Here is a 22,806-nt window from a genome sequence, read left to right as displayed (position 1 = left end):
ATAAGGTTTATTTTTTAATCTTAAAACAAAAGATCCTTCAAAATTATAAAATATTAATTATAAAATCATATAAATTAATGATAAAGTTGGAGAACTCTTGAGACAAAGTAGGAGCCATGGAAACAGTGCAGAGACACAGAGCCTTTATGGGTCGATACCTCTGGCAGATGCAAACATACACAGGTTTTTGAGTTTGAACCGTCAGCCTGTCTGTAGGGGCATGTGCCCCTGCTAGATGGAAGAAGGTTGAAGACATTCTGAGTTCAGACTCACAATGTTTCTTTGTCCCTTCTAGGGAAATAACCAACATAGCAGAGAGTGAGGCCCATAATTTTTAAGCCGACTGTCCTTTAAGACCCGATTTTGAATTGACTGGGATTTTTCCTTAGGAACACAAAGTCTATATATTGAACTTATAGTCTCACTGTCATTCAAAGCAAAGGGCTCTGTTAGTCAATGTTTTTTGTACTTGTGCTTGTGCTTTTCTTCAGTTTAATGCAATTTCTCTGTGGTCCAAAGTGTGTGGTGTTTGCACAGTATTAACAAATAAGAAGATTACTGTAGGCATACTGATTTCTAGGCAGAGGTTTGACCAAGCTGTGTACTTGAGAGAAAATTTAAAATATAAATTATTTTATTAGGCACCTGTCACTCATGGAATTCTAGGATTTTTATATAAAACAAAATAGCATTGCATTAAAAACAAAAATAATACTAAGTGTCATTTGATACAATAGATTTACAGTGTAATATGTGAATTTAAGTGTCAGTCATGTGCCTAAGATTTTTGCTGGTCACATCTAAATTCAAATAAAGAAAAAAAAAGAAAATAATTTCATTTCAATTTCCCATAAATGTCAGTACTGCTTATTGTTATGAAAACAAAACCAAAAAAAATCTTAGCACTTATATAGCACTTTACTACCTTCATGAAGTTAAATTTAAACACAACCTTCACAATATTGATTATGAATAACTGTAATGGTCTAAGTTAAGTAAAATAAATAAAAACTAGGCCGTGCAAGCTGGCTTAATTGTGCTATATAAGCATGTCTTTTGCTTTTGTTTCACAAAATCATAGAATCTTAGGACTGAAAAGGACCTTGAGAGGTCATCTATCCAGTCCCCTGCACTCATGGCAGGGCTAAGTATTATCTCCAGACCATCCTTGACAGGTGTTTGTCCAACCTGCTCTTAAAAATTTCCAGTGATGGAGATTCTACAGCCTCCTTACCCAATTTATTCCAGTGCTTAACTACACCGACAAGAAGTTTTTCCTAATGTCCAACCTAAACTGGCCTTTCTGCATTTAAGCCTTTTGCTTCTTGTCCTAGCCTCGGAGATTAAGAAGAACAATTTTTCTCCCTCCTCCTTATAACAACCTTTTATGTACTTGAAAACTGTTATCAAGTTCCCTCTCAGTCCCCTTGTCTCTAGACTAAACAAAAGCAGTTTTTTCAATCTTCCCTCATAGTTCATGTTTTCTAGATCTTTAATCATTTTTGTTGCTTTTTTCTGGACTTTCTCCAATTTGCCCATATCTTTCCAGAAATGTGGCCCCAACTTTCCCCAGCGACGGTGGGTGCTTGTGGCTCCCCGCACCCCCGGCCCTACCCTGACTCCACCCTTTCCCCACCTCTGCCCTGCCCCCATTCCAGCTCCTTCCCCAAAGTCCCCGCCCCAACTCTGCCCCCTCCCTGCTTCTATTGGACCCCTTCTCCAAATCCTTACCCCAGCCCAGCCTCTTCCCCAAGTGTGCCGCGTTCTCCCTCTTCCCCCCTCCCTCCCAATGCTTGCCGCCAAAACAGCTGTTTCGTGGTGCAAGCGCTTGGAGCTAGGGGGAAAAAGCAGGAATGCGGTGCGCACAGGAGAGGAGGTGGAGGTGAGCTGGGGCAGTAGGGGCGGGGAGCTGCCGGTGGGTGCAGAGCACCCACCAGTGCGCCAGCCCTGGAGCACACACGGAGTTGGCACCTATGCCCAGAACTAGACACAATACTCCAGCTGAGGCCTAATCAGAGTGGAGTACAGAGGAAGAATTACTTCTTGTGTCTTGCCTTACAACACTCCTGTTAATACATCCCAGAATGATGTTTGCTTTTTTTGTAACAGTATTATACTGTTGACTCATATTTAGCTTGTTTGTTTATGTCTAAACCTTACTGTCATACAGCATGCAGTAAACAGTAGTTTTAGCCTTATCAGTCCCAGGATAAGAGAGGGACAAGGTGGGTGAGATAATATTTTTTATTGGACCAACTTCTGTTGGTGACAGAGACAAGCTTTTGAACCCTACAGAGGTCTTCTTTTTTGAATTTGTTAGTTGATGGTGGTAGGGAGTTCTCTGAAACTGTATATAACGAAGCTACTAATCAAAAAGCCTACTTTTCAAGAGGTAAGTTAAGTAGGAATTAGGCTATGTCTACACTTAAAATGCTACAGCAGCACATTCATTACAGTTGCTGGAGGGTTCTTCCTTCCCTGTAGTTAATTCACCTCCCCTAGAGGTAGTAGCTAGGTCAGTGGAAGAATTCTTCCTTTGACCTAGTGCTGTCTACACTGGGGGTTGAGTCATCTTAACTACATCTCATAGACTCATAGACTCATAGGTCAGAAGGGACCAATATGATCATCTAGTCTGACCTCCTGCACAAGGCAGGCCATCTCTCAGGGGTGTGGATTTTTCACACCCCTGAGTGATGTAGCTGGGTTAATCTAATTTTTAGTGTAGACCTGGCTTTAGATATGTATTGTTTCTTAAGCTCAGTTATTGTGTATGCATGATGATACACTAGTAAGATGATGATACTACAATAAACTGTAGAAAACTCTTAAATGTGGTAGTCTACCTCTTCTACTAATCAAGATATCATCATCATGATAAGCATTTACATAGCATATTAATTTTCAAAATATGGTATAAATATAAATTAATTCTTTCAATGTCTTTTGAGAGTGAAATGTTTGTGTTATCCCCAGTTTTACTGATGGGAAAACTGAGACATAGACAGGTGAGGGGTATATCTATACTGCAGAAAAAAATTCTTTGTCAGTAAGTTTCAGAGCTTGGGTCAATTAACTTGAGCTCATGGGGCTAAACATAGAAATGTAGATGTTCTCACTCAGGCAGGAGCCTGGATTCTGAGATCCACCCTGCTTGCTGGGTTTCAAAACCTGGGCTCCAGCCTGAGCAGGAGCATTTACACTGCTATTTATAGCCCCATAGCAAAAGCTCTGTGAGCTCAAGTCAGTTGATTCGGACTGAGACCTGCTGCCATGGGGTTATTTTTTGCACCATAGACATGCCCTGTATAACTTGTTGAAGGCCATTAGTGTCAGAGTCAGTCAGGTTTAGAGCTCATGTTCCTGGCTTTGAGCCCAATGCACAACCCACTAGACTATGCTATATTTTGAGGTTGTGGCAGAATGCCAACCTAGACAAATGGGGGTCAGGACACTCAGAGTATGTCTACACTTCAGGGAAAGTCTGTTCTCAGTCTTGAGCCCAACTCCCCCATCTATCTACACACAAATCTATCTGACTTGGGCCAGTAAACCCTCAGGACCCATGCCCAAAGACCCAGCAATGGGGTTGGGTCCAAGCCCAAAGTCCAACTGAGACTCAAATCCACAATACATCATTTTTCAGGGTGGACGCAGCTCTGGCCCCAGGTGCCCCAGAGTCGTGTTCTGAGAGTCTGCCATCACTATCCAGCAGTCCCATGGGCCAGTGTTTCTGTCCTTTGGCTAGTCTTGGGATAGAATCAACTTCCAGGAAACTGAAGCAACCCCTGGTGCAAGTGCAATCATCCAGAATTACATTACCATTATATTTATGATATTCTTTTAAATCTGAGACTTTGCTTTTCCATCACCACACGGTCTTTTTACGTTGCAGTAGATTGCAAGTCTTCAAATTATTGTTTTCTGTTTTCAGTATCTATTCATGGGGTAAATATGTAAGAAAAAGGTTCTGGACTGGTTATCAGTAGTGTCATGCATTGTTCTGTGGAAGATCTGATTCCATTTTCCTTTTCCAGTCTGTTGCTTCTTGGGCGTAGTGGGGACAGCAAGCCCTCTGGAAGAATAGTGGCTACATGATAAGCTCTGGGGGAATGAAAAACAGCTGGAAAGCAGGGTGAGGGGTTCTTTTGGTTTGGATAGTCCTGCAAAAGTTCAGTCTCTTCCTCTAAAGATAGAACTGTCAGACAAAGGTAAAATGTATTGTGGTTAATGTCATCGGAATGAAAAATCCTTGAACTGAAGTTAGCAGAACATGTATGAAGTCATTAAAAAACTTTAAATTTAAAATGATTTAAAGTCCAAAATTGTGATTATATTTAATTTTGATATTTTAGTTTCTGAAGCTCATTTTGGCTTTCCTTTTCTGCATGCTGATTTAGTGTGATTTGTAAGGATAAATGTGTGTTTACCAAATGTGCTTTTTGTCACTGTTAGATTTCCAACTCGAGACCTATGTGCTGCTACTCATTTTCCAATGAAGTACATCCTGGTAACCGGTGGTGTCATCTCAGGCATTGGCAAAGGAATCATTGCAAGCAGCATTGGCACCATATTAAAATCATGTGGTCTACGAGTCACTGCAATCAAAATTGATCCTTATATTAATATAGATGCTGGAACTTTCTCACCATATGAGCACGGTATGAAGAGTGATGCTGTTTCTTTTGCATGCATAAGTTCAATTAAGTTTTATTTTCATAAACAGAATTTAAATGTATAATATTTTTGAAAAGTTATAGATAGATCTTTATTATCAGGTCATCCCGTCCATCTGTGTGACAGTGCAGGATTGCTCCCTACTGCATACTTTCAAGTGCATTGTCTAGTTTAATTTATGATAACTCAAGTGAAAGGGCTTCTACCACTTCAGCTGGCAAGGTATTCCACAATCTTTTAGACCGCACTGTTAGGACTTTTTCCCTGCTGTTCACTTTGCCTGATCTTTGTCTCAACTTGATAGGTAAAGCATTTGATATAGTGCCCTCCAAAAATGTTACTTGAAAAATTAATTCATATTCACTTGCTTATGAATACTACCATCCAGAGTGAAAACTAGATAACAGAAGGAAATGAGACATAATATGGGGATATAGAAGTGGTGGACTGCTGGAGATATTGGTGTTAAATGTGGTTTTATTTAATGCCATCAGTAGTGAACAATACATGGTAAGGTTAAGCAACAATTAGTTTAATTCAGATTATACCTAATTTGAAAGTTCTGTGAACACTTGTGAAGACAGAGAAATAACACAAAGGGGTCTAGAGAGCCTGGATATAACAATATGAGATTCAGTTTGGAAATATAAACCCTGATACAATGAGAACAACAAATTTAGGGGATAGGAACCACTTGGAAAGCAGTGATGCCATAAGCTCAGTTAGATATGATCTTACAATGCAGTATAGTGACAAAAAGTGGCCCATGGAATTTTGGGCTGCTCTTCCATAGGCATCACGTCATAGAGGTAATAAGGACTCTCTAACACAGGATAGATGAGAGAGTACCTAGAATGTGAAATCAAAATCAGTGGGATTGCACAGATGTAACAGGTCAGAATTTGACCCACTGTGCCCAGGCACCTCCTCTGTCTCACTGGGCTTAGCACATCCCCCTCTGGCAGTGGCAGGGCCTGAAGTAAATCAGCCTCACTCTGGATATAGTTTGTCTTCCCGCTCTGTGTTTATTTATCAATACATCTCTACCCTGATAGAACACAGTCCTCGGGAGCCAAAAATCCCTACTGTGTTATAGGTAAAACTCCGTTATATCAGGGTAGCGGCGGCATGGCTCCAGCAGTGATTTAAAGAGCTCTAGGCTCCGTTGACTATGGGTAGACTGGGCCCGTTAAATCGCTGGCCAAGCCCCACTGCTGGAGCCCCAGGGGTAGCAGTGGCAGGGCTCCAGTGGTGATTAAAGGGCCCAGGGCTCCCTGCAGCAACCGGAGCCATGGGCCCTTTAAAGCGCCACCGGAGTCCCGCTCTTTCCGCGCTATATGCCAACCCGTGTTATATCGGGTCGCGTTATATCGGTGTAGAGGTGTATTTTCAAGGTAGGCCTTGGGGCAGGCCCAAGGAGTGCTCCTCCACCAAACAAAAGAGTCAAATTCACAAACAAAAAATAAAGGGAGATACCTTTTCCTGCTGCTTCCCTCTCTGGGGGCCTACGGGTGTTTTCCTTTTATTGACTCTGGGATGTCAGTCCTTCCCCTAAACAGGCACTCAGATTTGGTTGTTTCCTCTGTAGGGAGGAGAACATCCTCTCAGCCTGGAGAAGCCTCTCTCCCCGTTGTCCCTAGCCTTGCAGCAGCTTGTCTCTCCTCCCACTCTCTCATTAGAGGAAGAGTTTGTAAAGATCTCAGGCCTGAGGTAACCCCTTCTCAGATTATAAGAAAAAGGGCCTTTATTGTACTTACATATATACATGCCTTCCACCACTCTCTTGCAGCTGTCCACCCTGACTTTGTCACGCCACTCATTTTGTTCTCAGCACCTCAGTACCAAATATCAACAAATTGGAGGGTATTCAAAGAGCAGCATCAATAACTAAGGGGTCATAAGGCTTACAAGAAGAGATTTAAATAATTAAATATGTATAATTTGACTTTGTCAACAGACCCAACTTTGTTGTTAATTTAAATGCCAGTCCTGTGTAGAGAAGGACTGTCGGAAGGAGATTTGGGTTTGAATGAGGTCAGTTGGATTGAAAACAAGGCAAAAAAGTTCAAACAAGGGCAAATGTGTATATTATTGGCTAGTGGCTTAGTAAAGACAGCATAATAGGATCTACCAACATGTCTTAGTCAAGCTTTTAGACAAAACTCCGATATCCTTCTGATATCCTAAAACACCTAGGAAAGAGACTTGAACCTGACACCTCAGACATGAATTAAATAATACAAATTAGAATAGATTGGCTGGGACAAATACATGTAGGTGCCAAAAGCATGTGGCTATGCTGCTAACCAGCCAGCTTTGGAAAGCATCTCACAACCCACTAGCATTAGTTGAGTGTACATTTTAGTCTCTCACCGAAAACTGGAGTTTTGTAAATGTTTACGAGTTGAAGTTTTAAAGCTTGTTTGATTACATACAGTTCTTCATACTTCTTGTATGGAGCTGATCATGATGTCTGAAAAAAAATTGCTGATGAGTTATCCAAATCTTACGTGGTCAAGGTCCAGATTTATAAAGGAAAACACTACTTGCATCCTCTGCCACATCATTGATTTGCTCATCATAAAATAAGTTGTGCACAGCATTAAAAATGTACCTCCTGCCAATAGTAGTATTTTAAATTACATTTCTTAGGCAAATTCTGGCTGTGGGTCTTTAGTCTACCTTGCAGTTTTTGGAGGCAGAGACAAACTTGTTGACTTTGGGTGCAGGCTTAGCTTCTCTCAGTGAATCTAAACTACTCCAGTTCTTTTTGTCTCCAGAGCTTCAAGGGCTGAAAATGAACCAAAACAATTTCAATTGTATATCTAAAACATGATATGTTAATATGATCTACAAAATTTCATTGCAAAGGTTTCCCCCTTTTGCAGGCCAGTCCTCGTTGCTATAGCAGAATAAATGCCAAAAGAGCCCAGAGGTAAAAAGTGCTTCAATTGTTTCTCTTTGCTCCTAAAGTGAAGTGTATTGAGGGGCTGTATAGAGGTGTATTTTTGCATCAGAAAAGATGGGCTCTATACTCGGGAGACAGATCTGAGGCCAGAAAAGGCACTTGCTCCCAAAGTGAAGCAGGAGCAGTGCACCAAACAAACCAAACGTAGCCTATCCAAGGGACCTCAGGCTTCCAAAATGGCCACAATGGGTATGTCAGAGGAGAATGATAGAACCATGGTCAACTGCACAAGCAATGCTAAGTATGTCTACACTGCAGCTGCGAGTATGCCTCCCAGCCTGGCTAGGCAGACAAACAATAGCTCTGCTTGAGTTAGCACACTAAAACTAGCAGCCTGGATGTTGTGACACTGGCAGCGACATGGGCTAAGCATCTGAGTATGATCCTGCACAATCCCCCTGGGTCCATACTTCATAGAATATCAGGCTTAATTTGTCTAGGTCCCTCTGTATCCTATCCCTACCCTCCAATGTATCTACCACTCCTCCCTGTTTAGTGTCATCTGCAAACTTGTTGAGAGTGCAGTCCATGCCATCCTCCAGATCATTAATGAAGATATTGAACAAAACCGGCCCGAGGTCCGATCCTTGGGGCACTCTGCTTGATACCGGCTGCCAGCTAGACATGGAGCCAATGATCACTACCCATTGAGCCTGACAATCTATCCAGTTTTCTATCCACCTTATAGTCCATTAATCCAGCCCCTACTTCTTTAACTTGCCAGCAAGGATACTGTGGGAAACCATATCAAAAGCTTTGCTAAAGTAAAGGAATAACACGTCCACTGCTTACCCCTCATCCACAGAGCCAGTTATCTCATCATAGAAGGCAGTTAGGTTAGTCAGGCATGACTTGCCCTTGGTGAATCCATGCTCACTGTTCCTGATCACTTTCCTCTCCTCAAAGTGCTTCAGAATTGATTCCTTGAGGACCTGCTCCATGATTTTTCCAGGGACTGAGGTGAGGTTGACTGGCCTGTAGTTCCCCAGATCCTCCTCCTTCCCTTTTTTAAGGATGGGCACTACGTTAGCCTTTTTCCAGTCATCCGGGACCTCTCCCAATTGCCATGAGTTTTCAAAGATAATGGCCAGTGGCACTGCAATCACTTCCGTTAACTCCTTTAGCATCCTCGGATGCAGCGCACCTGGCCCCATGGACTTGTGCTCGTCCAGGTTTTCTAAATAGTCCTAAGCCACTTCTTTCTCCACAGAGGACTGGTCACTCCTCCCCATGCTGTGCTGCCCAGTGCAGCAGTCTGAGAGCTGACCTTGTTCGTGAAGACAGAGGCAAAAAAAGCATTGAGTACATTAGCTTTTTCCACATCCTCTGTCACTGGGTTGCCTCCCTCATTCAGTAAGGAGCCCACACTTTCCTTGACCACCTTCTTGTTGCTAACATACCTGAAGAAACCCTTCTTGTTACTCTTAACATCTCTTCTAGCTGCAACTCCAAGTGTGATTTGGCCTTCCTGATTTCACTACTCCATGCCTGAGCAATATTTTTATACTCCTCCGTGGTCATTTGTCCAGTCTTCCACTTCTTATAAGCTTCTTTTTTGTGTTTAAGATCAGCGAGTATTTCACTGTTAAGCCAAGCTGGCCACCTGCCATATTTACTGTTCTTTCTACACATTGTGATGGTTTGTTCCTGCAACCTCAATAAAGATTCTTTAAAATACAGACAGCTCTCCTAGCCTTCTTTCCCCCTTCATGTTATTCTCTCAGTGGATCCTGCCCACCAGTTCCCTGAGAGAGTCAAATTCTGCTTTTCTGAAGTCCAGGGTCCATATTTTGCTGCTCTCCTTTCTTCTTTGTGTCAGGTCCTGAACTCAACCATCTTATGGTCACTGCCTCCCAAGTTCCCACCCACTTTTGCTTCCCCTACTAATTCTTCTCTGTTTGTGAGCAGCAGGTCAAGAAGAGCTCTGCCCCTAGTTGGTTCCTCCAGCACTTGCACCAGGAAATTGTCCCCTACACTTTCCAAAAACTTCCTGGATTGTCTGTGCACTGCTGTATTGCTCTCCCAGCAGATGTCGGGGTGATTGAAGTCCCCCATGAGAACCAGGGCCTGTGATCTAGTAACTTCTGTTAGTTGCCTGAAGAAAACCTTGTGCACCTCATCCCCCTAGTCTGGTGGTCTATAGCAGACTCCCATCACGACATCACCCTGGTTGCTCACACTTCTAAACTGAATCCAGAGACACTCAGGTTTTTCTGCAGTTTCATACCAGAGCTCTGAGCAGTCATACTGCTCTCTTACATACAATGCAACTCCACTTTCCCTCCCCAGCCTGTCCTTCCTGAACAGTTTATACCAGTACTCCAGTCATGTGATTTATCCCACCAGATCTCTGTAATTCCTTGGCTGTGCCAGGACTTCCAGTTCTCCCTGCTTGTTTCCCATACTTCTTGCATTTATTTACAGGCACTTAAGGTAACTCACTGATTGTCCTGCTTTCTCAGTATGAGGCAGGAGTCCTCCCCTCTTGCCCTCTCCTGCTCATGCTTCCTCCCGGCATCTTGGGTGGCTAGCCTGTGCCATCACCTGAGCAGCAACGTTCACACTGCTATTTTTAGCCTGCTAGCTTAAGTAGAGCAGGTATGTCTCTGTCTACCCAGGCTAGGAGGCATGCTTCCAGCTGCAGTGTAGACATACTCAGCATTGGTTGTGCAGCTGACAGTGGTCCTGATGGAGGGTGGTTCTCTGTGCAAGCAGAGGGAACAGAGCTTCTATGAGGAGTCAGATTCTTCAGAGACTGGACCCATCCCCTGAATCAGCCAATGTACAAAGAGGAGACATTTTGAAAGGGACGTTAGGTGCCCTACTCCCATTAACAATCAGTAGGAATTGGGCACCTAATTCTCATTTGTGCCTTTGAAAAATCTTCCTCAAGGTTAGCTCTGCTCCTACAAGACCTCTAACCCCCTCATAGTCAGACTGTGCAAGCCTTTTGCAAAATTTGTAAAGTCTGTCAAGAGCTAATGGAATTCTCAGACACATCAACCTTTGGGGACTCCATTAGCTGCTGGAAATCTTTTAAAAATATTTGCTAAATGTCTGCATAGTCTCACTCACAGAGGGCTGGAAGTCTTGCGTCCTATGTAGTTTTGAGTATCTTGGTTGATCCATGCAAAATCTAGAATGAAATAACCACACTTCCAGAAAATACTGAAAGTCACACTATCTCATCGTCCGGAAGATGGACTGGGTGATCTAATAGGCTTTTTTCATCTCTAACTTCTATGTACTATGAATGCATTTAAAGTTACTAGGCCAACCTATGTTTGAGATACAACGTTTGAAAAAGGTGATAGACCTTTCCAAGAGCTCATTTTTCAAAGAGTTTCCTAGAAAGTTTTCTGGCGGGAGGCCACATGTAATAAATTGCAGACAGAAAGGAGTCTTTCTGAGGATGGTCGAAATGAAGGTCAAAATTGGGTTTATAATGGAAAGCTCATTATAGTCTTAACTATAAAGTCACTTTCTCAGTTCCATGATAAGGCAAATCTTTGGCAGTTTCATTCTTGTCAGTTTGATAGCTTCAGAAGTTATAGCCTGTGGTGTGAATGTCCTGTGGGTGGTTAATGTAGTGGAGAACTGGAGAAAACTCCCTTGAGTGCGAAAATATTTCCAGCTGTGCTTGGAGTGGAAGTGTACTTTGGTATCTGCTTAAAATGAAAAGGGGCTTATTCACCACAGGAATCAAATTCAGGACTTGGTCCTGTCAATTTCAAAGTCTAGAAGGCAGATGCTTAGAAGAACTGAACTATTGCTTTTTAAGACAGAGGGAAATATGACTTAATGGAGTAGCAGAGCAGCACTTGAAAGGGGGTAACTGAGATTTCAGTGCAGAAGCAGCCTAGTCCAATAGATAGGCACAGGACTGGGACTTAAGGAGAACTGGATTCTATTCCTGGCTCTGCCATTGCCTCATTGGGTCTTGCCTTAGGTATGTTGCCTGATCTATTGATTGTGTATTAATTATATTGATCAATTAGAAATACCAATGACATTCTGTGGGTTGAGAGGGTCCTGGCTCCTAATCAGACCCAGAAGTATTAGAGTTATCACAATGATGAGAACTCTGGTGTGCACAGCAGACACACTCACACTTAGGAAAGACCTTCTGTCTTTGTAATATTTTTATTAGTACTGTTAGGAATATCACAAACACTTCCACTCTGCGAAGAGGGTAGAAATAATATAAAATGAGTGTCTGAGCGTCCATATACTCACACCATCTCTTGCAGAACAACCCAAAATGTTAGTCATCATCCTCATTGTCATCCTTACCAGCAGTCATTGTCCTGGCCTCTTCCAAGGCACGCTGGCTGAAATGCAGCTTTTATGTATTCCACTGATTCCCATTGTGCCTAATGCATATTCAGTGGAGGTCTCAGCCCCTTTTCCTTGTCTGTATTTCCTCACCCTACTGAAGTTGGGGTACTCTTCTCCTGTAAGTTACTAGACCTTTTACCTCAAGTTTATTAGCATATTCGTCAATTAGTGACTATGGCATTCGTGTGGTTGGATATCTGCTGATGTTCCTAATTTAAAATATCTAAAGCTGGTATAAACTGACATCTGGTGGTTACCTGTCAGCAGTTTAGTCATACTCATTTATTAAAGCAGTCTGTATTGTGCTATCTTATTATCTAGGGTTACTTCTGGCTAGCTTTTTGGGCCTTAGGCCTTGATTAGTTTAGCTAAGCCAGGGGTTCTCACAATAAAGTTTTTGGTGGTCTCAGCATGTGGCCATCAACTCTTGCTGGTGGCTGCTCTGACAGTTTTTCCTAAAATACTTAATTAACCTTAAGAAAAAAACAAATAAATATGCAAACATGCACGTCCAAATCGTTGTAATTTATTTATATAGTAGGAAGTGCACCCAGACCTTGTTCCTATTCTAGTGCTTGGCGGGTGTCACAGAATGGGAGCCCCTCACCCTGTCTGGAAGCTGCCAAGCCCTGAAGCAGCCCTGAGCCATTGAGCTACTGCGTTAACTACAGCATCTGTAAATAGGCAGGGGAAGCACTGACCAGTCTCTCTGTCCCTACCTCCCATGGCCCTTCAGTGAGACCCCACCCCAGGGAAGGTGGGTCAGGAACTCACTGGCCACTTGTGGAATCCTAGGATCCATGCCCAGATCAGGCGTGATCAGGGGAGCTGCTCAGGAGTGCCCCAGCGATTGAATGCTGCAGCCACTTCCACTGACAAGAGCCAACTCCAGTGCTATGTACACCAGCCCTGTGTGTTTCCAGAGGTGCTGCCTGGCACCCATGAGGAGGAAGCTGTGTGGTGCAAGGCCCAAATCCTGGCGGTGCATCTCGCTCCCCTTGGTAACAGCTATTCAGGAGCAACAGCTGGGTATGGCAGGGAGGGGCCACTGCTTTGTCTCCTCCAGTCTCCACCCATGTTTTGGAGGCTGTTGTGACTGCAAAAAAATACACCGGTGACTGCATGTGGCCACAGTACCCGCATTTGAAAAATGCTGAGCTAAGCTATTGTCTTACAGGCCTAAAGGCTTTTAGGCGCATTGCATTATGCCTTAACTTATACCTGTGTCTTATCTACCAATGCCTGTAGGTTACAGGTAAATTGTTTAGGCAGTACTTTTTAAATATGGGTACCTCAAGTTAATCTGGACCTAAGTCCCGATTTCTCATGTCAAATTGCGCTATTTTTTTACATGTGTAACTGGAAATTATCACTAGAGATATTCATTTAAATGAAAAAGTAAGTAAATAAGAGTGCATTTATTATAAAGGAAAAGAAAATCCTATTTCAGATATAAAAAGCTATATCTAGAACAAGCAGTTTAGTGAAATGTTTACTAAAGGTGATAAAGCAAAGTTCCTTTGACTGCTGTATGCAAACTAGTATATTTTTAATAAAGATTTCATTGTGTGTCTGATTACATACCAGTCCTTTAACAATAGGTTATAATAGCTCATACTATCAAATAAAAGTTAAAAAGTCTATTTATGTACTTGTTGCTGATAATAATAATACAATGGCACTCATAATCTTCAAAATGCTTTTACAAATATTAATTAAATCTGGTTACATTACTGAAACATATTTCTGGGAACTATTGTAAATTTTCAGTAGGTGACTTTTTGAATGAGGGACAAATTTTGCACTAGATTATGTTCATGTAATTCTGTGTTCTGCACTGAGGTTGTGCAGTTTAGCTGAGGGCAGAATTTTGCCCTCGTTTTTATGAAGATATAAATATTACTAGATTTTTATTCATTAATAATTTAAAAAGAATACCAGCAATTCTTATTTTTATGGACCAATCTCTTGCCATATGTATTTTAAACCATATTAATATTTCAGTTAAACAGATGACAGAAAGCATCAACATAAAATGAACTCCTGTGTTTTTTTAAAAACCTATGAAATATAAATGGATCTAATTAAAAAAGGAGAAAAGAAAAATAAATAAAAAGGAAAAAATCCTGCTCCTGGGCTAAGCCTTTGTAGGCTATATTTTAGAGTGGCCTATGCCATGGAGCCGCCCATCTCCAGTCACTGTGTCATTCTCCTAAACCAGGGGTCGCCAACCTGAGCCTGAGAAGGAGCCATAATTTACCAATGTATATTGCCAAAGAACCACAGTAGTATGTCAGCAGCTCCCAGCAGCCCTGCTCCCAGCACCTCCCATCCACCCACAACCCCTCCGATCATCGCCTCCCCTCCCTCCCTACACATCCTGATCAGCTGTTTCATGGTGTACAGGAGGCTCTGGTGGGGGGAGGACCGAGGGTACGGCAGGCTCAGGGGAGGGGGCGGGAAGGGGTGGAGTGGGGTCAGGGCCTGTGACAGAGCCAGGGGTTAAGCAGCGAGCATCCCTCAGCACATTGGAAAGTTGGTGTCTGTAGCTCCAGCCCTGGAGTCGGTGCCTATACAAGAAGCTGCATATTAACTTCTGAAAGCCGCATGTGGCTTTGGAGCCACAAGTTGGCCAGCCCTATCCTAAACCTTGGGACAGCATCCATCAAGTTTGACTTCCTGTAGCTCACATTAGTGATGAAAATGGGGCATTAAGTCAAAACTGGATGTAAAAAACAAGGTCTAAATATATCTATATATAAATACAGTAACTCCTCAGTTAACGTAGTTATGTTTCTGAAAAATGCAACTCTTAAGTGAAAAAATGTTAAACAAATCCAATTTTCCCATAAGATTTAATGTAAGTGTGAGGGGTTAGGTTCCAAGGAGATTTTTGGGGGGCAGACAAAAGGCATTATATACTGTACAGTACTGTGGTGTGGAGGTGCCCCTGGCTTACCCCTGGGGCTCAAGGCTGGGGGTGCAGGATCTGGGATGGAGTTAGGGTATGGGAGGGTGCTCAGGGTGGGGTGTGAGGTCTGGGAGGGAGTTAGGGTGCGGGAGGACGCTCAGGGTGGGGGTACGGGAGGAGACTCAGGGCTGGGGCAGGCAGGAGTTGCAGAGCACTTACCTGGGGCAGCTCCTATTTGGTGCAGGGGTGTGCAGGTGGCTTTGCGCAGTGCGGCACCGCCCCCATGGCCACGATTCTGGGAGCTGCCCCACCCTCCCAGCAGGCAGAGCCACCTGGAACGCAGGAGCTTTAGGGACAGCAGAGCCCTGGGCTGAGGGGGCCCCGGGGCCCTGGCCTGCAGCTCTAAAGCCCCTTTCAGAATGCGTCCCTGCAAGCACAGGCTGGAGGACTCAGGAGGAGCAGGGGCAGCCACACAGCCAGTGTACCCCTTCAAAGCTGGCTAGAGATAAGCGGCACTTTGACAGGACCCTGCAGCCTCTAAAGCCCCTGCATTCCAGGTGGTCCTGCCTGTGGGAGGTGGGGCAGCTTCCTCACTCGCTTGGTCCCTCCCTTCCTCCCAGAAAGTCCTAAGCACTGCCAAACAGCTGTTTGGCGGCGGGGGAAGCACTGGGAGGGAGGGAAGAGGAGGAGGCAGAGAAGAGGAACTTGTGCAATGCTGCCTTGTAAAGTCAGCCAGACGACGTTATAAAGGAGCATTGCACAACTTTAAATGAGTATATTCCCTAATGGAGCAGCGACGTAACTTCGAAACAATGTTATGCGGGAGGACATTAAATGAGGAGTTAGAGAGAACAGTTACATGGCTTCTCGTTTCCCATTTTGTCTGCATCGAGGTTAATGAAAGTGGCATTTTGGTTGCAATAAATGTTTAGACTTTTTCAGGGGATTGAAATATGTAAATCTGTCCTCTTTCCTTGCCCCAGTGTCATCTAATGGGAGACAGAAAGGCATATTTCAGTCTTTTAGATCATATTATCAGTTATCTTTTACAATCCCAAAACATTTGCTCTTTAAGGGCCTGATCCAATGCCCATTGAAATCAATGGAAAAACTCTTACTGATTGAATAGGTATCGGGTCATGCTGTAAAAGAGTAGGCTGTGTAGTCTGGAAATATGCCAGCTTTCCCCCACTATTACGGTGTACCAAATTCTAAGTCTTCTTCAAAGTTTGCAAAGTAGCCTTGTGTATCATAGTTTTACAACTAATCAATACAGCTCCGTATGCAACATTCACTTTTGCTCATCAGTAACCTACTAGCAGACACCAGGATGACTGGTCCCTTTGATCAGAATGCTGCCAGCAATGTAACTTTAGCTAGCTGAACCCACAGTTCACAGTTCCAAGGTTAATCTTTTCATGATTTCCAATTAGCCAAAGTTTCCTCATTCTTTATTCTCAAAGAGTCTTCTCTTGAGAGGTAGTGGCTATACTCAGCCCCCGTGACTTAAATGGAAAATTAATAGCACACTGGAGGAATTTAGCATCTCACAGGATCAGACTGTAAATCATCTACCCTCTTGTGTGGTGCATTTTCTTTCATTATTTGTTCAAAGAGAGTCTGATATCCTGATGGACACGTTTTTATATTGCAACTGTGTATTTACATATTCTAGAGCGTACATTCAAATGATTTCATCTTTGTTTCTTCAGTATGAATCCAGCAAATTATTTGGTCATTGATGTGTAAGAGCAGTGCTCTTGCTGAGGTACTTTTCAGTTCTGCCAAAACACTTTCCCATCTGATTTCATATGGAGCCATGTTGGAAGCAACAGGTGTGGTTCCCTCACAGGCTGATGTTTAAAAGAGGCATCTTTAGAGATCGAAAAAAGGCTCTGGGCTTGATCCAAAGCTCTTTGAAGTCAATGGAAAAATTCCACTGACTTCAGTGGTCTTTGGATAAGACCCTAGCTGTGGATATGATGAACCAGATATTTATGCTGAAACAACTGAATGCAAACTAGGGGTAAATTTTTCAAAAGTTGCTAAGTCACTCATGCAAATTTTACCCCAAATCTGAGCCTAAAATAATTAACATAATTGAAATAAAGCACTGCATTTCATTGCGCTTATTTATACAGCACCTTTACTAAAATGTATTTATTATGTTTGTAGAATTCCTGCCATTTATTTAGTAATTTGTAATCTTTGCTTTCCTATGTGTTAATGTAGGAGGAAATCCCAGTGCAATTTATTTTTTACCTTTTCCTTTTCTTTTTCAGGTGAAGTTTTTGTACTAAACGATGGGGGAGAAGTTGACTTAGACTTGGGAAATTATGAAAGATTCTTGGACATCAACTTATATAAAAATAATAACATCACCACTGGAAAGATCTATCAACATGTAATCAATAAAGAAAGACATGGCGATTACTTGGGAAAGACAGTTCAAGGTACTTTCCATGTAGTTTAAATTCATGCAGATTAGTTGAGTTTCTAATAAGACTGTTTAGAACAATTACACAGTAACTTTTATTCACTCAGAGAGTTACTGACATATTTGCATTATTGGATTAATGTGAATGAAGTGGTCATTACAGAAACTTTCCTGGATTTATGACAATTTTGTTGATAAATTGGACAACTGAAATTGTAAGTTATTTGAGGTCAAGGACAGTTTGAGTACAGTAGGTAAGTGAGCTGAAGCTGCCTATTCTTCTAGTTGAGCACATCATTCTGTCCTCCAGATGATCCAGGAGGAGTTTGCTTCCTATTTGCATTCCAGTAATCAAGTTTTACTTGCATATATGTTTATAAAGAGCAAATTTCAGTTGCATCTATAAATATTCAGGAACATCCTTTTAAATTTGCATGCAGTCATTCACAGTGGAAGTGCTGTCATGCTCATCCATTCAGCTTTCAGAGGAGGCCTATTGCATAGAGCAGCTGCTCTTTGCTGCCTTGGCTCCACCCTTCTTCCTTGCCAACAAGACTTGGCTATACTTTAGTCTTCTGGAGAGACTTCCACAGGCTCAAAGAAAGGAGGAACATGCCATGGGGCTGCTGCTGCTGCCCCCTTTCATCCCACCAGCTCAATTACCCCACTGGGTTTTTCTCTCCTCTCTAAGTAGGAAGCAATATGTGGTCCTACATTAGGAAGTGCTTCCTTTTTTCATTTTGCCTTGCAGTTGTTCCACACATTACTGATGTTGTTCAAGAATGGGTGATGAATCAGGCAAAGGTTCCTGTGGACAGTGACAAGAAGGAGCCACAAATATGTGTCATTGAGGCAAGTATGAAACTTCCCATCTCTGTAGATGTAATCCATGGGGCTGGGTATGTGTGATGAATAAATAGAGCTTTCTTTTCCTCCCTTGTTTTGTGTTGTCTATATATGTCAGACTGAGTTGATGTGGATAGCAACAACAAAGACACACAAAGACTGTATGGCCCTTGGCATTAATTCTGAGTATGTTATGCATGGATTACTCCCTGTGACTTCCATTAATGTGATTAAATCCCCATGCAGAGCACTGAAACTTGCTGAAGAATGTCTCCTTAGGAGCTGATTCTCTCTTAAAGCAGCCAGTTCTTCTTTGAGTGCTTGCTCATATCAATTCCAGTTAGGTGTGTGCGCACACCACGTGCCCGGATGTTGGAAACTTTTCCCTAGCAGCTACCCGTCAGGCTGGCTGTGGAGCCCCCTGGAGTGGCGCTGATATGCTGCTCTACATATGACCCTGCCGGCCCAACCCCCCTTCAGTTCCTTCTTACTACCAGTGATGGTTGTTGGAACAGTGGTCTCTTGTTTGCAAGTACTCCACAACCCCTGAGCTACTCTACTTATCTCTGTGTATAGTTACCCTATTGTTAGTTAAGTGTTAGTTTTTTGTTATCTTTAGTGTTAAGTATAGTTGTTAATGCTTGCAGGGGTTTTCCCTTTCAACGAGTGCCCTATGGGGCTACAGGGCATGCCATCCTAGGTCTTCAAACCTTGCAGTTCCTGCGGCAAGCCTATGCCCACGGGCAACCCCCATGACGCCTGTCTTTGGTGTCTGGCAGAGGCCCATCAGGCGGATAAGTGCAGGATTTGCAAAGCATTTAAACCTTGAACTAGAAAGGTGAGAGACATTAGACTGAAACAATTCCTCATGGAGTCCGCCCTTTGTCCGCCTCAAGACTCGGCCCCGAGTGCCTCGGTGCAGTGCACCCCTCCAGCAGTATCGTCTGCAGAACTGAAAAAGGACTCGGCATGCCCCTCTAGGGCCTGACGGTCTTCGGGGGCCCAAAAGCGCTCTCCCTGGCACTGCTCCCACTCCCCGGCCACCTGTAGGAAACAGGCCACGGAGAAGCCTTCACAAAGGCCTCAGATGGTAGTCGCACCCCCGGCACCACTCGAACCAACACCGCTCTACACAATGGCACCACTCTCCATCGCGAGACACCGTCCACAAATCCACCGCTCTCCATCGCGGCATCACTCTCCGGCATGGCACCAATCATGGTTCCACTCCTCTGGCCAATCTCCACTGAGGCAACAGCACCACTGGACACTGTCTGGATCCTGCCACTCCGCACAGCACCCATCCTGCTTGTCAGGGGACGCGGAACTCCCCTTGACACAGTGCACCACCCCTCCTTGGCAGTCCCGTTCTCAGTCACCCTCCCTTAGGTCGGGTAGGGCATCGGGGACATCAGTGGTACCTCAATCAGGCCCGGGCAGTATCGGATGGGACACTTCAGCGCCCCACTGGCAGCCTCAGTGGCAGTTCTGGACCCCCTGGATGTACCACCAAGCCTAGGGCACTTCCTCCAGGCTTCCCTCCACCTTCATGCTATGGGTCCCATATTCCAGAGGCAACCATCAGTCGTCCTTCTCCAGATCCCCCTCAATCGCTGGACCCAGCCCCACCCCCGGTGGAGACTACAGCTGGTGCCCAGGAGGAACTGGATCCAGTGGACCAAGGGACTCTTTCAGACCTGATCCTGCCGGTCGCTGCCTCCTCATCTTCTTCTGATGAGGCAGTGGTGGGTACATCTACATCCGGCCCTCCATCCATGGACTGTCAGGCTTTACAGGAACTCCTAGGGCAAGTGGCCTTAAATATGAATCTCCAGGTGGAAGAGGTAGTAGAAGAAGAGGACTCTGTGGTGAACATTCTAACAACAGAAGGGCCCTCTAGGGTAAGCTACCAGTTATAAAGACCATCCAGTCAAAGGCCAAAACAATCTGGCAAACTCTGGCCTCCATTCCTCCCATGGCCAAAGGGGCAAAAAGAAAGTACTTTGTCCCCACTAAGGGGTACAAATACCTTTTTTACCCATCCCTCCCTGTGCTCCCTGGTGGTGGATGTGGTAAACGAAAAAGAAAGGCAGGGCCAGCAAGAGCCCGCCCCTAAATCAAGAGACGAAAAACGTCTGGATCTCTTTGGGAGGAAGGTTTATTCTAACAGTGGCCTCTCCCTATGGATTGCTAATCAGCTTGCGATACATAGCAGATTCAGTTATAACTCCTTGTCTGCTATCCAAAAGTTCAAAGAGCTCCTCCCATTGGATACTCAGCAGGAGCTGAGAGCCATCGCGGAGGAGGCAGAATAGTGTCCCAGATTGCTCTTCAAGGCTCCCTGGATGCCGCGGAAGTGAAGGCATGTATGCTGGCATCTGGCGTTGCCATGCAGCATAATGCCTGGCTTCAGTCCTCAGGTCTTCCGCCGGAAGTTGAGCAGACTATTTAACACCTCCTGTTCGATGGTCAGGGGCTTGTCACTGAACTTTAGGTTATATAGCCTGAAAGATTCAAGGAACACAAGGAAAGATTCAAGGAACACAATTAAGTCTCTCGGCATGCACACCCCGGCAACTCAAAGAAAGCTGTTTAAACCCAAGCCCTCCCAGCAGTGGTCTTTCCCTGCTAGACCCAGGCAGGACTTCTCCTATAGGAGGAGTAGATACACCAGGTACAGACCATCGCATCCTCCTCCAGGGCAGGGCCAGAGACAGTTTAAAGCCCCTCCGGGCTTCCATTTTGAAGACGTTCATTTTGAAGACGTTCATGAGGATGGATTACCAGTCCATACCCGGACCAGTCACTCTCACTTTCTGAACTGCCTATCCCACTTCTGCCGTTCATAGTCCCTTATTACAGTGGATCAGTGAGTCCTCCACACAGTAGAGGCAGGCTATTCTATCCAGGTCTGCTCCTCCCCGCCTTCCCACCCCCCTTGCCCGTCCCTCTCATGAGCAACTCCTTATCCAGAAGATCCAGTCCCTCCTAGCTCTAGAAGCAGTGGAGGAAGTACCTTGGGAGCTCAGAGGCATGGGCTTCTACTCACACTACTTCCTCATTCCCGAGGCAAAGGGAGGTTTACAGTTCACCAGTCTCTTCCCAGCAGATATCCTCCTGGATCACAGTGTATATTTGCGCTTGCTATGGCTTAGCGAAGGTCCTTCTGCCTGTTATCACGGCTCACTCTATGAGGGCTCAGGCCTTGCCAGCAGCCTTCCTGTCACACGTTCCCCTCCAGGACATCTGCAGGACTGCCACATGAAGTTTGGTGCATAGCTTCACGTCACACTATGCCATCGTTCACCAATTACGTGACGATGCGGCCTTCGGCAGGGCGATTCTCCAGTCTGCAATACCTTGACTCTGACCCCCACTTCCGAGGTAAGGCTTGGGAGTCACCTAACTGGAATTGATATGAGCAAGCACTCGAAGAAAAAACGGTTATTCACCTTTTGTAATTCTTGTTCTTCGAGATGTGTTGCTCATATCTATTCCATTCCGCCCCATACACACCTTCCCCTCTGTCGGAGTAGCCGGAAAGAAGGAACTGAAGAGGGGGTCAGGCTGGCAGGATCATATATAGAGCATCATATCGGTGCCACTCCAGGGGGCTCCACAGATAGCCAGCCTGATGGATAGCTGCTAAGGAAAAGTTTCCGACATCGGTGCACACACTTAACTAGAATAGATATGAGCAACACATCTTGAAGAGCAACAGTTACAAAAGGTGAATAACAGTTTTTTCTGATGTATATATTTTCACCTTTCCTGGGTTTTCGCAAGCCATATACAATGGATTCCAGCTACATACACTGGGTTAACAATATTAAGGAGCAGGACTTAATTTCCTTGATGATCTTAGAAATCAAGACATAATAGTCAGTAGAAGAACTCTTCAAATCATAGCTTGCAATCTTCAAACCAAGGATCCTGTCATGTTGTTCATGATCATGCTTTCAAGAATGTATCTAAGAACTTATGGATTGAGGTCACATTTTAGCTATTTTATTTTTAAGGTCTTGCAAAGCAGTATAGTCCCTCCTGTGTAAAGCACTTTGAGATATATAGATGAATAGCACTATATAAGTGCAAGATGGTACTGTTTATTATCATTCAAGTTTTAATGAAATTTCTGAAGACATCTCTGGGAATTTGAAGAAAGAGTATTTAATGGGCTTTAAAGGCCAGAAAGGACTATTATTATCATCTAGTTTGAACTCCAGCATAATGCAGGCCATAGACACTTATTTACTTCTATACAAAGTTCACAGTTTCTTTTTGAACTATGGTATATTTTTTGGAAAGACAATCCAGCCTTGATTTTAGCCTAAGGTTTCAGCTTGATCAGAAAGTTTCCACTATATTTATGAAGTGTACGATATAGATCCAACATTTACTTTAAGCTTAGAAAGAGCAATAAACGGAAAAAGTGCACAGGAACTTCCTTACATTAGAGAGGGATGAGGCTGTCAGTGATTCTTTTCTCAAAGTCAGGAAACTTTCTGTAGAGACCAAGACAGGATCCTTGGTTTGAAGATTGCAAGGCTTTTAGGTTACAAATATAATGTATCAAGTGCAAATTGTTGTAGTAAGTAGGTTTATTATATATATGTCAAAAACAGTAAA

General features: G+C 43.8%; 1 protein-coding gene across 12 annotated transcripts in view; it reads left to right on the top strand.

Moving 5' to 3' along the window:
- CTPS2 (CTP synthase 2) overlaps positions 1-22,806 on the top strand; it is a 165,164-nt gene that overhangs the window by 8,055 nt on the left and 134,303 nt on the right. For 11 of the 12 annotated variants that reach the window (XM_030573674.1, XM_030573665.1, XM_030573700.1 and 8 more), the window contains 3 exons: positions 4,456-4,661; positions 17,177-17,347; positions 18,083-18,183. In XM_030573674.1, coding sequence (XP_030429534.1) covers positions 4,456-4,661; positions 17,177-17,347; positions 18,083-18,183 — 478 coding nt within the window. Of the gene's footprint in view, positions 1-4,037; positions 4,136-4,455; positions 4,662-17,176; positions 17,348-18,082; positions 18,184-22,806 lie in introns of all 12 variants that reach the window. The other variant, XM_030573709.1, reaches the window with a different exon arrangement.

This window comes from Gopherus evgoodei, chromosome 1, assembly GCF_007399415.2.
Source record: "Gopherus evgoodei ecotype Sinaloan lineage chromosome 1, rGopEvg1_v1.p, whole genome shotgun sequence".
NCBI classification, from domain to species: Eukaryota; Metazoa; Chordata; order Testudines; family Testudinidae; genus Gopherus; species Gopherus evgoodei.
Note: the sequence above shows the minus strand (reverse complement) of the source record. Positions and strands in the feature narration are given on the sequence as shown.